At 34.0% G+C, this 18,045-nt stretch overlaps 2 protein-coding genes across 11 annotated transcripts in view; one reads left to right on the plus strand and one right to left on the minus strand.

Annotated features, from left to right (window-relative positions):
• ASB5 (ankyrin repeat and SOCS box containing 5) overlaps positions 1-3,791 on the plus strand; it is a 28,376-nt gene extending 24,585 nt beyond the window's left edge. For all 3 annotated transcript variants that reach the window (XM_058024204.1, XM_058024205.1, XM_058024206.1), the window contains 2 exons: positions 1,622-1,813; positions 3,184-3,791. In XM_058024204.1, coding sequence (XP_057880187.1) covers positions 1,622-1,813; positions 3,184-3,311 — 320 coding nt within the window. In that variant the 3' untranslated portion in view covers positions 3,312-3,791. The remainder of the gene's footprint in view (positions 1-1,621; positions 1,814-3,183) is intronic.
• Positions 3,792-6,380: 2,589 nt separating this feature from the next.
• The window catches only part of WDR17 (WD repeat domain 17), a 54,361-nt gene continuing 42,696 nt past the window's right edge, over positions 6,381-18,045 (minus strand). For 7 of the 8 annotated variants that reach the window (XM_058024200.1, XM_058024199.1, XM_058024198.1 and 4 more), the window contains 9 exons: positions 17,745-17,884; positions 15,124-15,144; positions 14,052-14,163; positions 13,205-13,346; positions 13,014-13,116; positions 12,059-12,160; positions 10,917-11,012; positions 10,566-10,749; positions 6,381-8,872 (listed from right to left, as the gene is read on the minus strand). In XM_058024200.1, coding sequence (XP_057880183.1) covers positions 8,753-8,872; positions 10,566-10,749; positions 10,917-11,012; positions 12,059-12,160; positions 13,014-13,116; positions 13,205-13,346; positions 14,052-14,163; positions 15,124-15,144; positions 17,745-17,884 — 1,020 coding nt within the window. In that variant the 3' untranslated portion in view covers positions 6,381-8,752. The remainder of the gene's footprint in view (positions 8,873-10,565; positions 10,750-10,916; positions 11,013-12,058; positions 12,161-13,013; positions 13,117-13,204; positions 13,347-14,051; positions 14,164-15,123; positions 15,145-17,744; positions 17,885-18,045) is intronic. The other variant, XM_058024196.1, reaches the window with a different exon arrangement.

Raw genomic sequence — 18,045 nt, forward strand, 5'->3', positions numbered from 1 at the left:
ATGGATTAGAGATGTTGAAGGCTGTCTCTGTTTCAGCACAAGGCCAGGGACACAACTGGCATAGCTGAAAGACAGTTTGGTGCATTTCACGTATTTACATACAGGGCTTTTACATCCTGCAGAACAAGGAATTAAAATGCATATATGAATAATTCAGTCTTGCTATCATTGCACCAGAATAGTTTTTCTAGTTGATTGCATGCTATATTTAGAACTTAAACAAGCAGTTAAAGTGTTTCTCATTGAGTCCATCTTCTCGGATGATTAATTATTCTATGTCATGATTTTTTATGTTTAAGAACAGCAAAAGTATAATTAGCATACTTTGGGATTCAAATACTACTATACAGAAAAAACAGTAACAGAAGGGCATATTCTGCATTTGTTGGTGCCCTGAAGTAGAAAAGGGTATGTAAATGGAGAATTTAAGTAACTACTTATGTAAATTAAATTTTTTCATGTTTTATCAGTTTGTGACAATGTACTAGAAGTTGAAAAGCAGGTAGACTATGAAATAAGCAAGAGAAGGCAGAAGCATGCTCCAGTTGTTAATATAAGAACAGGGAATTATTCAGATTTCAGATCCAATTACTATAGACCTGTGACATTAGTATTTTACTCAAATGGACATTTAAAATGCAAAAAGTGTTGAATCAGGGAGTAAAGTTGGTACAGAAGGCAATTATTGGTCTCACAAAGTCAGTAAGAAGTCTGAAGAAGGCTGGGTTTTAGATGAACCAACAGCTTCCATGTGTAAGGGAGATTCTTCCATACTAGCTAGTTTAGTTTAACTCTTGTATGGGTTTTTTTTCTTGAATATGAATGCATTATAGCAAATTAATTTAGTCCATTTTAATTTAAAACATGTTAAAAATTACATATTAATATAAAATTGTACTAATTAGAACCCATGGATTAGAGAATTATTGGTTTGGGATTTTTTTTCCTATTAGCTTTCTTGACCATGTATCTCACCTTAACTAAAATTAAAACTAATTTATAGATTAATAAATAAAGGTTGGATGGGATGGGAGTTTATTTCAAACCCACTGCCAGCTTCAACATGTGAAAAATTATAAGGTATTCAAGATTCTTTCTTGAGTTGGTGTATTCACAAAAATATACATACAAAACTTCAGTTTAGTGATATTTTTTTAAGACTTAAATAAGGAAAATATGTTTTTTATGTAGTGCAAATTTTCTTAAATATGAACAAAAAGTGCAAAAATATACATACAAAACTTCAGTTTAGTGATATTTTTTTAAGACTTAAATAAGGAAAATATGTTTTTTATGTAGTGCAAATTTTCTTAAATATGAACAAAAAGTGCTTTTTATGATTAGGCAACGGTGATGCTTCTGTTATCTGATTGGTACCTGATGCTTTTTTAGCTGGTTGTACTTGGATAATAAAACCTAGGCTAAAAAACTAAAACCCAAACAAAACACTGATGTGATTAGTTATAGTTCTATGCAATAAAATAATAATAAAGTGGCTAAATGCACTATGGCATTCCAGACCAGTGGTGGTTTTTATTTGCTTTGTAGCCTCATCTTTCTTACTCAATGGCAAATTTAATTAATCTCTTCTTACGTCTCTTTATGTGCATCTGCCCACCAGGTGCCAACGTGCAGAAGGGAAAGCATTTGCAAACCCCACTCCATGCTGCTGCCCAGCATTCTAGTACAGAGATTGTAAACTTACTCCTTGAATTTGGGGCAGACATAAATGCCAAAAATTCAGATTTTGAGAGGCCTGTTGATTTAGCTGCCCCAAGCAGTTTAGTGGAGAGACTGCTGCTCTTCCACGAAGGTAAGTTTTAGATGTTTATATTTGAAACTGCAACTTGTGTTATCAAAATAACCAAACCTACCTAGAAAAAACCCCAATTTAACAGTCAAAAAAACCCATGTTATAGAAGGTAACACTAGGCTGTATGAAATGATTATATGAGCATTCAGGTAATTTCCTTTCTAATTATAAACATACTCAGCAATATTGAGCCTCAGGCCAGAGCCCATTGACCAAGCAGCATCAGAATTTATACAAGCTGAAAAAGTATCGTCATATATTTATTGGGTGTTTACTTAAGTAGATATTTAAGCTACATTTTTATTGGTTTTTACAGACCTTTTTGAAAAGAAACAGAGTATTTAAATTTCAGGTTAAAAATATATTTCATTTTGTTCAGCTCTCATAATATTTTAAATATGTATTTTATGAGCATATAAAGCAAATTATTTTGATTATGGGCAAAAAAAAAAAGAGTAAGAATTTTAATTTTCTAAATTTTCTTTACAAAATTTTCAAAACCTGAGAAACAGAAGACTAAAGTGTCTATAGTTCCTCAAACCTCTTAAAGGTCTATCTGCCTTGTCAAGAGAGAATATTGCAAAGGGAACTGGACTTGTTTAGACTGAACTATGTGTAATGTAAAAATAAGCCACAAGAGAATGCAACTATTTCAATAACCATGGGCGTCTCTTTAGAGGTGAACTGACAAGTAACACTGATTCATGTTTACCTCCAAAAAAAACCACCCTGTAGTCTGAATGCTGCTAACAAAACCCCTCTAAAAACTGTATGTTTTCACAAATTTACCAAGACTAGTAATGTTTTTAAAAGTTAGAGCAAAGAATAATATTACATTGCATGAAGCATATCCAGGTTTATTGTCCAGAGAAAATAGCATTTTTAAGGAACGGGGGGCAGAATGATAAAGACATTACGATTAAGTAATAAGACCACTAAATATGGTGCAGGATCTTGGGGTATTTTTCCTGCTTATTCTTGTTGCAGTGATGCATTGGTAGTGCATCTGGTAGTGCTGTAGCAGGTATGGAAGCTGTGCTGTGAATTAAAAAAACCAAAACAACAAGTCTGCAGTTTTTAAAAGTTATTGACATCAGATATTTTCTGGGAATTGGTTTTTAATTTTAAAAAAACTGACCTTGTCTTGCTTTCTTTAGTATTTCCCTAACTGTTTATTAAGGTTTAAGCAGCCCCAGTCTTTGTCTTTGAGGGGAGAAAGACAGTGAAGGAAACGGAATGAAGAAAAAGGTCAAATTTTCAAAATATGAATTTTTTTTCTTTTTTTAGAAATCTATTATTGTGTGAGGCAGTTGTAAAACAAAGTGCTGGCTTTTATAATTGTACAATTAAACTTCTTTCTTTATTTGCAGCCACACCATCTTCTCTTTGTCAGCTCTGCCGACTATGTATCCGAAATTACATAGGAAGAGCTAGACTGCATCTTGTTCCACAACTCCAGTTGCCAACAATACTTAAGAATTTCTTACAGTACAGATAACATAGTAATTAATTGTTAGAAACTTAAATATAGCAAGTACATTTTTTTTCTGTTTATTGTACATTTTATCTAAAGAACTGCTGGGCGGAAAAAAAAAGCCTTTTGCATATTGCTTAAAAAAATGGTATCTTTGACACCTGGTGTTGGAAATGTAATAGTAATTGGGAGCCATTCAGCAACTAGTGCCAAGGTGCTAATCCAGCTGAATTGAATAAGTGTGCTGATACTCTGGGACATGATTGTATAACTTTACCTTAACCCTTTATAGCTTTAGTGCTGTTAACTTCAATTGTGTTTATGTTTTTAAAATCTGTTTGACACACCTCAACCACAAGGAGTTTCTTCATTATTATTTGTTAAGTTTGTCCATTTAGAGTCAATATTTTATGTATTTTCAAATCTCTGTTGTTTGTGTACCTAAAAATACTTGGTCATGGGTGCACTATATGAATTGATAAAAATAAAACAATTAAACATCAATTCTTTTTCTTTTTCTAGACAGTTCATTAATCACAGTGAGAAACTTCCTTTACTCTTCCTCACTGCCTGTGCTGTGGATTGTAATTAAACTGATGTTAACATAACTTCAGTTTTTTATAGAATTCTGTTTACTGGTACAATTAGGAACTTACTTCTCAAAATCCTTAACATGGAGATACTTTTGGTATCCTCTTATAAAAAAGAATTTTATGGGCACTTCTGTTATCTTTTCATAACAGTGCTGTATCACAAGAATTTAATGGGCATATTAAATAATTACTTGCCTCAGAGAAAGATATATTTTAATATGTAGTGTCTGTGAGATTTCTGAAGGCATATAGTGGAGATGTGGATACTGAATCTTCAAGCTCAAATTCAGGAGGTGAATACAAGGTTTCAAAAATGTCAGTTTTCTGTATTAAGATGGGTACAGCTCATGAAAGGACATTACTTCTCTTACTACATGTTTTGTAAACATTTACCCAGCTCCAAAAATCCTATTGCAAATTCCCAGAATACTCCAGCAGGCATTTCTGTGAAAAGGTATTGTTCAACTCTAGCCAGAGATAGAATGGTGACACCCCCAAGGGACATTAGAAAACCCTGAGGCTTTGCTTATGCCCTTGAATTTTTGATGATTGTGATCTGAATAGATTAAGATGCAGGAGTCCTCCTTTCCCTCTTCTCATTTGCTGTTCTTTTGAGAACAGATTACTTTCTCAGTGACTGATGCTCAGTTCCTGCAAACCAAAGCACGGGACATCTGAAAACTTGCCATTTGCCCTTGGTGATTCACCCTCTTCCATTCCTTTTCAGTGACTCCTTTCAGTATTTATGTTTCTACTGGAAAGATGATAAGTGAGGAACTAACTATAGAGGAAGCTTTCACAAAGAGGAATGCTTACTCAGTTGCTAAATAATATGCTCCTAATAAAAAATGTAGCTGTCTTGACACTGTTTAATAACCTTAATTTGCTTCTGTTTATTGCAAAAGCTCTAGTTAGGGGGCTTTTCTGGAGTCCTTGGAAAGTCAAATGCAGATATGAGGAGCTGCTTAGGAGTCCATCATATCCTGAGTCTGTACTGGGGTGTGTGTAGTGGTTTTTATTTTCACCCAGAAAGTAGCAATTTGTGGTTTTAGGTACAACACCATTAGTGTGTATTACTCCCACAAACAAGCCAACTTTGAAGTGCCAAGCCAACCACAGCACTGCTGAACTTCTCCACATAGAATGAGCTCATTTAGAACCTCACCTTCAGGTGTACATACATTGCTTTTCAAGTTTCATTCAGACAAAGTGGCAAAAAAAGCTCTCATGTTCTAGACACCTGTATCAGATTGGAGCAAACACAGCTATTCTGCAAAACACCTATTTGGAACACAACTAGATAAGGTTAAAAGTTCTGCTGAGTGTCACACCAGAGTCCAGGCCATCTCACTGCAAATAGGTGTGTTCACGCTCTTGTGGCATTTACAAAATTTATTCCCACTATTCTCCATGATCCCTGCCACCATCCAAAGAGTGAACAAAGACCATCTTGGTAGTTTACAGGTATTTGGTAGTATTTTTGTGTGTAATTATACAGAATAGGGCACTAATCAGAATAAACTGGCTTGTGGTAATACCATTACTTTGATGTCAGGCAAGAGGCACTTTTCAACATAAACTTCCATCTTTTGCTAAGAGATAATTGTGTGAAAATTGAGTTCATTTTGTCAAGCTGAGCTGAGTTGGATTGGGCATTGCTTCTGTTACTATGTGACAGGGACAAACAAATGAGGGAATGGATGTTGTTGGCCTGGCAGGACTATGCACTGGGACATGTCTCTGGCAGATCAGAGCCCTGTGCTACTGTCACATACCAAAACCACAGGGCAATAAAATACTTGGTGTTAGTGCTTGGTAAAATCCCTTCCAAAAATGATCCCTTGTTTAGCCAGAAATTAGAGATTTGTTGCTGTTCTCATGTTGTCAGGGCCCTATTCAATGTGGCTTGGATGGGTTGAATTCTTAGTATGAAATAAATGTTATGTATTAAAATGTTAGAATCTGAAGCGAAGAGTGACCCAGGTCAGAGCACTGTTTTAGTGCCCTATTACAATAAAGCTCTTACTTAAAGAGTTAAAAAGTGTTCTAAGGCATTTTCAGAGGAAAAGAAAAAAAAAGTATTCCAGAGACCCACAGGAGGGTGAGAAAGCACGTGGAATACAAGGTTACAAGGCTCTCCCTGTGCTTCTCCTGGGCCTGCCCTGGGGCTGGGGGCTGCTTGGCTCCAGCCATGGCCAGGGCAGCATCACTGCCCAGCCTGAGCAGGGTGGAACAGACAGGGCATCATTCCACACATCATGGCTTTAAAGTGCCAAATCTCCCATCTCAGACTGCAGCTGCCAGTGAAGCTGTCTCTGAAGATAATAAACGTGTCAGTACTGTTGGGACAGATTATTTCCAAAAAAAACAATGGATTTGGTTTTGCACGGATGTTGAACATAACAGAGATTTAATAGTAATTGGAAAGCACTAGCTGTGTAGCTTCGTATGTTTTTTCATTTAAATGGAAATAAGACTTTTACAGAGGAGTCAAACAGTCTTTTGAAGACAAAGTATTCTTTAATATTAAGGGGGAGATATCTGTATTTGACTTGCTATACTAGACAGTGAAGCTACACATTAGCAAACAATCTGAAATTATTTTTGAAACTGATGAAGCAGTTGACAGTTGCAACCACAGCTGTAACAGCAGACACAAATACAACCTTTTCTGCATATTGCCCTCACTCACCACTGTACAAACAACTTCAAGGAAAATACAACCTCGTGTTATTCACAAAGACTGTTACCTGATGGATCCCCAATATAAAAAATGCCCTTTGACTTAATTTTTGTATTTTAGCAAGGAATGAATCCCTAACCCTCACTCTGTAATTTAGAGGGAGTAGATTTGCCCAATATTCCATGTTAAGTCATAATTTATGTGCAACACATTGATGCAGTTATTCTACATATTCAATATATTTCAACTGTGAAATATTAATAAAAATTTTTATGATACAACAAAAGATTTTAAATATAGTAGAATAGCAGTTGAGTTAATACTTCAGATCCCAATCCTCAGTCATGGGGCTTCATGATCAGTTCTTTTTTTGCTCTCCACCTCTGTACCAAGAACTTTTACATACAAGGTTGTAAGATTTATGTGCTAAAAGACAGATAGTCTTTCATTTGACAGAAGCAAGATCAGATACTGACTGATGGAAAATTCTTTCAAAAACTATGAATTTTAACTTCTGAAACTGAATTCTTCTTCTGCAAGTACCATGGAGTAAACAAAGGAAAAATATTTTCAGAGAATACTTGCAGGAAGTAAAAGATTTGTTTCCAGCACCCATGTATAAAAATGGGGGTTTTAGGGTACAAAACAGCTGTGTTCCTCACCCAATATATTCTTACACCAGAAACCCTGTAATAATACTCTAGAACATTGACAGAGGATTTTAAAGAGGGAGGGCAAAAATCCAACCCAGGATTTTCTTTTATTTCTAATCTCCATCCCAACATTCCAGCATGGTGGCATTGTTATTTCTATAGTTAAATAAGGGCAAGGCTTGCCTCTAAATTGAGGCTTTTTTGATAGGATCTACTAAATAGAGACCCAATACTATTTCCAGTTTTAGAACAGTTGCTTTAGAAATAATTCTGCCATTTTTTGATTGTAACCTCTTTATATTTAATGTAACTATCAGGAATTTAAATAAATTTCAAAATTTATTTTAAAGTAGCAGCAAAAAAACCCAGATGAAATAGATTTCTGCTTATGTACTAAGCTAACAAATGCTTAGCTTATTAAGCTAACAAAAAGTATTGCAACCAAGGCATCTTTTCTAAAAGTGAGCAATTCTGCTTATAAGAATTATTAATAAGAATAATGAGTATAATATTTGCCTTATAATAAATTCCATACTATACACAGCTTTTAATATTTTTAGTATTCTATTGCCATGACTGCTTTTCCATTTGAGTGCAGATGTAGTAAATAAAAATATAAATGCACAAGTACTTACTTCTGGTCTGTCATATTATATGCATGTTTATAACTAATACAAAATGTAAAGAGAAAACAAGCTTTTTAAATGTACATAGCATAGTTAAATAACTTCAATAAATATGCTGCTTTTTCTATACAAAGCCTTTGTTAAAAAAAACCAAGAAAATTTATAAAGAGTTTTAGCCTCCAGTGAAAGCATAACGGAGAATGTTGCCAAATATGATCCTATTAGAAAATACAATTTTGTAATCGAGATAATCTAAATAAATAAATAAAAAATAGATAATCTAAAGAAAACATAGATAATCTACACAAAACATAAGTGACCTTCTATTTGTACTGCTATTAAAGCACAATAACAGGTGGATGAAAAAAAAACCTACTCTTGAAATTTTACTTTTTCTATGGAACCCTGTGTTTAAAAATTAGTTCAAATTAAAAAGGGGGACAGTGTGAAACAGCCAAAATATTCCAGTCATTCTAAAAAAGTTTGGAGTTGCTGTGAATAAAGTAGTTATTTCTATGATTATATATTTGGAAGGGTGTTTATGGGTTTCACAGTTTATTATCAATATTTTGGTAATATGTAGATAGTTACTTACTTTACAAAGCATCTATTCACACAAAGTTGACAAAAATAATTGTCTGATGACAATATTCTTACAAAAAAAATGACATGGCTATATATGAAATTAGGACTTTTTCTTTGGATTATCAAATAACTCTTTTCTTTGGATTCTCAACAAACATTTGTATAGAAATCCTTTTGTTCTCATGTTAAAATTTTCAAAGTTCAAGTAATTGACCTGCAGGAGGAATCAACTACCACCTCTCTGTCCTTTGACAATCAAGGTTAAATCAGCATTAACTCCCAGAGTGTTATTTTAAGCACTATAAAGTACAGAGGAAACACCTCATCAAAATGGGTTAAGTCGTATTCCTGTTCCTAATGGTGAAAAAGGATTCACTTTGGCCCACATCAAAGCATCATTCAGTGAAATAGTAGATTTTCCATCTTCGAGGAAGAACACAGGACCCTGTGAAGCAAAAATGTTTGGGAAGGAAGAGAAAATGAAATTATATACAGATTGTGTAAAGGCCACAACAAAAAGCATATTTTCTCTCAGAAGAACATAAATGCCTTGTTTAGACCTATCCACTATGTTCATACAGGTATTTTTCCCCACTCACTTAAAACTCTGGTAACAGTGACACGTTATGAATTGAGGGCACTTATGTTCCCAAATCTGTGTCAACCCAACCTTTCACAATATTGAAATTTTTAGTTTGATGTGTTTTATTGTTATTTTATATATGCTTGTCAATTATTCCAGAGTTAAATTTAGCTTGAATTAGAAACTGAGGTAACAAGCATTTTTCTTCAGAATACTGTCCCTATTTCATCATGGATATGATTATTGTTTCTGCTGATCCTTGCTTTTCCTATCCACAAAAATCCTCTTGATATAATGTCTCCATGAATTGTTTGAAAAGAGAGTCTATATGCAGTCTACAGAATAATTTGAATTATTCACTATGAAAAGGACAAAGTACTCATTCATGTGATGGAAAAAGAGCTATTTGCTAATTTATTGATTTGACAAAATGTGCTCTGAAAGCTGCATTTCAATTTCAGTGCTTTCTTAAAGAATTATGCTCTCCAAACTTGCTACATAAAACTTGTAAACCCACACAAGTAGGCTGCCCTGCTTTAGTATTAACTGATTTTGATTGTTGAGCCGATCTGCATGCCCAAAGACACCACTCCTAATGTATGCTAATCCAGAAATACGGATCCTGTCGATGAGAAGCTGGGGACACCATATTTGCTATTCTTGTTGAATGGACTGTAACATTGGCAGCTTTACATGTCTGTTAGAAAATGTTGAGAGTACAGCCACGGACAGAGACTACTCATCTATTCTGGAAGTGTTGAGAGCAAGTTATTTTAGATTGAAGGTGAGTAGTTGAGAATTTTTTTACCTCAAAAATCCCACTAGCATTTTGTAAACTCTAATTTTCATCAGAAAACTATCCATCCCTCTTAGTCTTTAAACCACCCTGTTACTCTTTGGGCTGACATTTTACACGGGACAAAGGAAACAGATTCAGTATCACCTAGGAAAGTAAATTCATACTGAGGCATTTTCTGGAGTCAGGAGTAGTGTTTTCAAAATCTTTCAATTTTCTCTTTATTAAAATAACAAGATATGCTAAATAGGTGTTATAAGGACTAATATGTATTAATCATAAAACTCAATGTGAGTGATGAATAAATATATTTGAATATTTAGTCTTCTAATGTCTGGATTTAATTAGTCATGAATTCCAAGTTTTATAGTATGCATTTCCACAGAGATAAAAACCAAAACGAGAAAAATATTAGTATGTGGTTGAAGACAAATAATCTCCTGGTTTTTATTCTAGCTGTGGTGAGGGATTAGCCAAAAGATACATGCACTTTAGATACAATGTTTGGCAAAGGAAATCTTTCATGTGTAAATTAAAAGGTTTTGGATTTTGGAAATGACAATTATTTGACTGGAGAATTCTTTATAAAGTCTTTCTTATATAGCAGATGTCACTTCCTGCCAATTTAAGTCTGCTTCTGTGATAATAGGGTAAACCTTTTTCCAGCCAAATGGTGGGAGAGACCTTTGATTTATGGCAACCTCACAAGTAGTCATTGCTATCAGCAAGAAAGAGCACTTCAGCTCTCTGAAAGCGTACCTGGATCTTTAGCCCTGTCAAACAGGAGGTGTGAACATCTGAATGACTGGGAAGGTTTGATCCAGTGACACAGTCTGGCCCAACCATTCCTTTCAGAGGCTCCCCCTGAATTCGTGAGACAAGTACTGAGTACAGAGCTCTCTGTGATTCAGAGGGCGGGGAGCATGGCAACTCATCCGTGGGCCTAGGAACATAAAAGAAATTTGGTTTTCAACTTGGCTTCCTAATTTGTGTGAGAAGTTAAGATCTGCAAAGCAGTTACATTCAGACTTTACAAAGGGAATATATTTGCAGCTAAACAGTTAAATACTACTAGTCTCACTCATGGTAATTTTATACTTTTCCACCTACTTGTTTGATTGTGTGCAAGCTCTCCATGCATCTAATTCCTCAGAAAGCTGTTCAATTTTCAAAGGTACAGAAACTTCCCGTCTTTTTAAAAGCTGACTGAAAAGGAATGCAAGTAATTAAAGTCCTAATTAATCCTAATAATGACAATTTTCTTAGAAACAAGACATGATAGACAGTAGTAAAATAAAACTATTTCCGATTGGATATGGAATAACTATGGAAATAAATTGATCCTTCACACTATACACTATATTAAGCTTCAGTAATACTCATACAAGTTATAGAAGTATAGCTTTATATTTAAATTTTATTTTAATTATCCCTATTTACACTTTATTTCATTTGCTGTATTTTTTTAACTTGAGGCCACTCTATATTTCAAGGCTATATGTGGTTTTATTTCTTAATATTGTCAACTTTACTAAAATTAAGGATCCATTTTGCCTGCATGTATCATATATGATAAAAATGCAATTAGAGAAACATGGTTCAACACATACATTGGGACAGCCTTGTTTCACTTGCACAAAGCAGTTTCAAAGCCCTTGCAGTGGGTGCATTTTTTTATTTATCAAAATATAATATAGGTGGCAGTTACTACCTGACCTAACTCTGTCATCTTTCATTTGTTTTAGGATCCCTTAAAAACGTCCTGCTTAAGCATATAAATTGTCTACCTTAAGCAGGTAAGTGTCCAGTTTAAGATGGGCCAGAACTAAAAACCAGTGAGTCTTGAAGATATTGGGCAATCCAAGAACAAAGCTTTGAGCGGTGTTGTTTTGTGGTTCTTTACATAATAAATAATTGAAAGCTTTACAGCCGTAAGTAAAAGTGTCACAAACTGAGTCTCAAAGACTGCTTTTTACTAGTCTAATAATATCCATATCAGAATAGCCCTTCTGTAAAAGCTTGTATTTGATCTTGTTATTTCTTTAGGTTCAGAAAAGAAAAAACCAAACCAACAATAAACAAATGCTCCTTTTCCTTTTCTCCAATCCTCTCACCAAGTTTCAGACATGAGGATAGCTAAGAGGAAAGACATGTTTTCATTTTTTTGGGATGTGATGTAAAGAAGTGGGATGTATGGCATATGTCATAATAAAGACTGAGATTGCCCAGAGTTAATGAAAACACAGTATTACCTTGTATACTCATATAGTGCAGGTACAATGCTGTTGTACTCTCTTCTGATAGCAAGTAAAGCACCAATGTAACCACACAAAATCAGTAACTCATTCCGAAACCTATAAATGAACAAGTCTCAATCATGCAAAAAAACAAGCATTTGGAAAAACATTAAACAAACTCATATTCCATCCACCTTTTGTGGAGAATATATGTTCACTGATTATGCTTACTTTCTGTGTCATGGACTCGTTTAAACAGACTGCATCTGCTTCATATTCATTTCCATCATTAAATTTTAAATGACATTTATAAGACAATTTTTAAGCACAATTAAATAGAGTTACAAAAACAACATCACTCAGACCTTTTAATGTGATAGAATGTAAATGTAAATAAATGTCAATAAAACTGCCCCAAATATTAGTGTAGATTTCAGTTTCACCAAGTTTCCCCAACTTTTTCTCCTTTTTGTTCTTCACACATATACTCGTGTAGGCACCTAGGCCTAGCTGCAACCATCCATCATAAAGGTGAACCAGTGCTATCCATCTATTTTAGAGTTAATTCTGAGTTAATTCTGACAGCTCAACGTTCCTTAATGCTTTGACATAAAAGCCCACATGATTTGTGATATCACTTCAGCAAACTGAAACCAGAGCTGATCAAGGTGAAGCTCCTCACATAAGACCAATATTGATTCACAGATTGTAAATGCTCCACAGAGAAAGCAGCAATAAAATATCTTTTTTTTTTCTTGCTAAACCTTCATAGTTTGGGAGAGTCCATATTCTGTTCTCCAGACTGGAAAAAAGCATGCTTGCTGGATTTTTTTTTTGTGTCCCTCCTCTGTTAAACAAAAAAATGATACTAACAGTGTGCACCTATATATATACAATCTGAAAGATTCCTTAAAGGATCTTTAAGGAATCTTTCAGTCCCACTTTTCTAAGTCAGGGAAAATATACTCACTCACTACACTTAGGCAACATTAACTGCTCAGTCCGTATGTAACTTAAAAGATCAAGATATGGAAAGACTGAATCTAAAGTCCAATCTGAGCCACAGAGTTGTTCTGTTGAAAAATAAAAAGAAAAATATCTCATAAGGAAAGTTATACAGACAACTTTTGCTTCAAAATTGTTCTTCATCCAACTACGTACCTTTCACATACTGAATGCCAACAGGGAGAGCCTTTTCAGGTTCTGTGCTTAACAGATAGAACTTCATTGTTTCAAATACATCCCCATCCACCTGAATTGTCTCTGCCACTCGCATACATTCTTCCACATCAGGAAGATTACACTGGAAAACAAACATTTTGCCAGAAAATTACTGAAATGTTCAAACGCTTTTCTAAGATGCAGAGAAATACTGATGTTTGCACACAACAAGAAAAAATTCTCTCTGAAGGAGTCATTGAAAGACATACCTGCATATATTGCGCATTAAGAAAGTCATCTACATCAAAGCAGCAATGGAAAAGGCTCTGTAACTTTAATTTAAGCAGTACCAGTTTTCATTGCTAATGTTTTTGTGAAGCTTTTACTACTGTTTAATAAATATGCAGTCTGAGTCACACCCTAAGGGAGAGCAACCAAAGCAGACCCTTCTGCTGCTGAAGAGGAAAGGGGACATTTATGGACATAACAGGCGTAAAATATAAAACAATTCAGACTACAGAAAGTTGATCTGTCGAAACATGATTAGGCTGCACATCTAGTAGGTTATAAATTGTACTGACAGGTAATTCTGAAGATCATAAGCTACTTCAGAAAGTAACGTGTCAGGGAAAGAGTGCACTAAAGGATAGAAATTAAGAACTAAATTTATTGTACAGTACTGAAGATAAAGTCAACAAAGATTAATAGAGGAGAAAAGACTATGTTACATATAAGATGTGAAAGTCAAATTCATCCTGTGGTTTTATATGGCCTTATGTTTTTTGAAATTAGTAAATGAATCAATACAAAACCTTATTAGATTCAGGTAAATTCTTTTACATTGTACCTTTTCATGCAGGTCATTTATTTCTGCTGTGCATCCAGGATAAAAAGCACATAGTTTCACTAACTGCAGTTTATTATCAGGAATCATCATAAGAAGATCAACTGCTAAATCCCTGCACAAACAAAAGATGACATATAGTTACTCTTGATGGTTTTTAATAGAGGGAAGCTATTTTCCCTTTACATTCCTAATAAAAGAAGAGATTGCTGGAAAAATACTATTTCCAGAGAAGTGCAGAAGCAAGCTCAGTATCTAAGAATATTTTTGTTCAATAAATGAGGCTTAATTATTCATCTTACTGGGAAGGTCATTCATTAATGTTCTGTTGCTTTAGTTGGTTGAATTAAATAGTTGTGCAATTCTTAAGCCTCAGAACCATCTCAAAGTGAAATGGAAGAATTTGTGAGCAGGGATGGGAAAGGAGAATAGGAACACTCCAATGTGAGATAAGAAAAGATGATAATGTGGTTCCGTGTCATGAAGCCATCCTCAAAATTCCAGGCTTCTAAAGCTTCATGACATCAACACAGGACATCTCTCAGTCATCCAGAATGGCCTGGTGCTCATGCGACACAGAAATAGAGAGATTATACGGGAAAAAATGTGATACCTAATTTTATCCTTCTCAAAGGAATACTGTTTGAGCAAACTGACATTTCTTACGTTTTCCTAAACTTTTTACCATTTGTTACCCTATCCTTCACACAACAAATAGATGAAGGGAATGTATAATATTAGGAAATTATTTGGAAATTGTTCTGTTTAAGTTTTAAGAACTGCTTATTCTCTGACTCTTCTATTCAAGCAGACATCATTTCTCCTGTGAACCTCAAGACTGACTTGCCCCTTTGTAAGGCAAAAAGTGCCACTGATCACCTCTGGACTTTCAGAATGTGGTCCTTAGCTTAAAAATGTTCAAGTAAGCTATTATCCAATATTTGCAACTGCTTTCTATCTCACTTTCAAGTGTTAATAGCAATTAAAAATTAGGACACTTAGAGAAATTTGAAAAGCTTGTGACTTTATTAAGGGAAAAAAATAAGCTTAAACTTTCTCCAAAAAGGTGAAATACCTGTATCCAAGTGATGGGAAGCTAAAAGGAAGACATTGAAACAGTATTGAAAAAAATTTTGCAATAATTTACAGAGAAAATATCTGATAGAAAATAATTAAACTGCAGCAGCAAATCTATGGGTCAGGGCAACTGACTTCAACAGCAACAACAAAAAAAACAGCTTTCTATTTTATGCCTTTTGACAACATAAAGAAACTCATGCCAAAAGGTCTTTAGAAAATCTGTCATAGTATTACTGTGCAACAGCTACTTTTCCAAGTTACAGAAGCATTCTTCCAGAATCTAGGATATTTCACAAGTTCTTAAGCTATATTCAGGATCACTTACTTATACGTACTAATCTTCATAAGCAATTTAAACATTTTTTAAGTTATTAGAAATTTTCTTGTCAAAAAACTGAAATCAAATATTCATTTGTAAAAAAGTACTTCAAAGAAGATAATGGCCTACAAGTTGTGCTACCTGGAATGATTTTTAAGAACCTAGAGATTCTAAGAAACTGGAATGATTTTTAAGAATTAAACTGAAAATACTGTTGGTATAAAGATCAAAACAAGGTGGCTAAGTTTGCATATGCAGAATTCAGTATCTCAGGTAAAATATGACTAGCTTTTTGAATAGTAGAAAGTTGCTTTTGACAATATTTAGGTGTTAAATACAAACAAAAATGTGTCCTTAGACATTCACTCATTTTCTTAAGGCTTTAGATTTGGGAAAGTGCATGAATGTTTAGGGGGGTTTAGTTTGTTTTTTTTTTTTGTTTTTTTTTTTTTTGCTTGATTTTATATTTTAGAGCATTTCTAAAAACAACCAACCAAAACCCAAGAAACATTCCACCATTCAGTAACTGATTTCTTTATTAATTCATCAGGATCCTTCTGGTATTCCTTTTGCTGTCTACAATAAAGTGCTTCACTACAGTGAAATGTTTCCAACTGATATATCCCTAAGCATAACTACCAGTAAATTTAAGAAGGGAGCCCTTCAAATATCCAAAAATCCAAGGAGACCCTTGAATTCCACCTTCCCTATACATGATCTTATGAGTGCAGTTAACTAAAGGGATTATGCTGTGTGAAAATCCCTTTATTACAAAACAAAGAGATTCATGAATCTCTGATCTTTTCCTACAGAATATAAAAAATATGCTGCAAGGCTGAAAATCAGAATCCACGATTGCAGTGTTCAGCACAGTGTGTGAAACCCATTGAAAAGTCCAGATATATACTTGGGCAATATGCAGTACATCACTTTAAAATTTTATCACGTACAGACTTTATCACCATGTAGACTTCAGTGTACACATGCTATAAGCTTACAGCACCTTTATGGACATAAACATAGATGCCATACCATTATAAGCAGTAATTACAGCCCTGAGATGAGAACAAGCTTTTGTTATGGAACTGGAAAAAATATGCACTGTTTCTTTAACTCCAGTACTTCCTATTGGAGGCTACATAAAAATCACCCTTAACAATCAAAGAGCTTCAGAAACCTTAAAAGCTGCAGATGGAGTTGCCAAAACAACCCTATTAAGACTGGTGCAATGCAGACATGCTAAACCACTGCAAAATGAAAGCAGCAAGTCACTAGTTTCTTATTTTATCTTTTTCTACAATGCTTCATTGTCTAATGAAAGCTAAATATTCTAATGTTCTAATCTTCTCTCTAATGTAGAGGAGTTCCACTATGTTTCTCTCAGACTACCTCTAAATACATTAGCAAATACTAACTGTAGAGGAAAAACTGATCTTAAACAGTTTAAGTACATACTTTTTGTGAAATGTTAATTACAAGCCAGTTATACAGCTGCCAAATACACCTCAGAAAGGTTTTCTGCTTTTTCATTGTTAGACAGAAAAACAAGAAGCTGATTTTTTCAAAGTAAAACCTCTACAATGAGGAAAAGAAAATTTGCCACAGAAGGCTTCCCCTATATGCAAGAGAGAAGTTACTCCTGCGGAACTAAATAACAATCTTGTTTCATCCTTAAATCATTGCATGAGTCTTGTGTTCCTAATACCAACAGAAGATAATTCCTCAGACTAATAGTTTTATATTTTTATATAATATAAAAAAACATATTCTTATATAATATTTATATTATATATATAAATATAATTTATAATATATAATTTATATTATATATAATATAAAATTATTTATTTTTATATAATATAATAAAACCTAATAGTTTTATTTATTTATATAATCAAGTACTTAAAAATCACTTCACATATCCTACTTGAGCTGTTCCTTTTGACTTTTTAACTCAGTTCCAGCCTTACTTTTTTTGAAGCAGTTCTTTTTACTTAGTAAAAACTAGGACTTCATAAGCTACCTATTGCCCAAGTATCAAGGGTGTTTTTTTCAGTGGGTTTCATACTTTGACAATGACTCCTTTCTCATTTACAATGCATACAGAATATATTTTGAGAATATTTGCATGCCCTGTACTTCAAAGGTCTAATACAGCAATCCTTATTCAAGCATCAATTTTTATTCTCCCTTCCCATTGTGGTTTGATCTCTACAAAAGTTTCACAACGACGCAACTTGATTGCTTTGTCAGGCAGAAAATTTTAAAAAATCTTGTTTGGATTAAGAAATTCTTACCATGTTATTACTGCCATACATTTTCTTGCTAGTAATTCTAGGGCATAATGTGTTGCTGGTGCTGCACTTTCTCCCAGCACAGTACCCACACTGATTGCCAGCTCCAGTTCATTTCCACGAATCAGGTTTGCCATTGCAAGCTTGCTCAATGAAAAAATTATATCATTAAAGGACAGAAGCAGTTTTGGCCATTCATCATGCTGAGCATACGACATTCACCTATGACACTTTTTACAGACAGACAAAATATGCAATAGTTAAACCCAATTTTATATATTTTGGGTCTCTCGAATGAGTAAAT

This window comes from Melospiza georgiana, chromosome 5 (genome assembly GCF_028018845.1).
Source record: "Melospiza georgiana isolate bMelGeo1 chromosome 5, bMelGeo1.pri, whole genome shotgun sequence".
Lineage (NCBI taxonomy): Eukaryota > Metazoa > Chordata > Aves > Passeriformes > Passerellidae > Melospiza > Melospiza georgiana.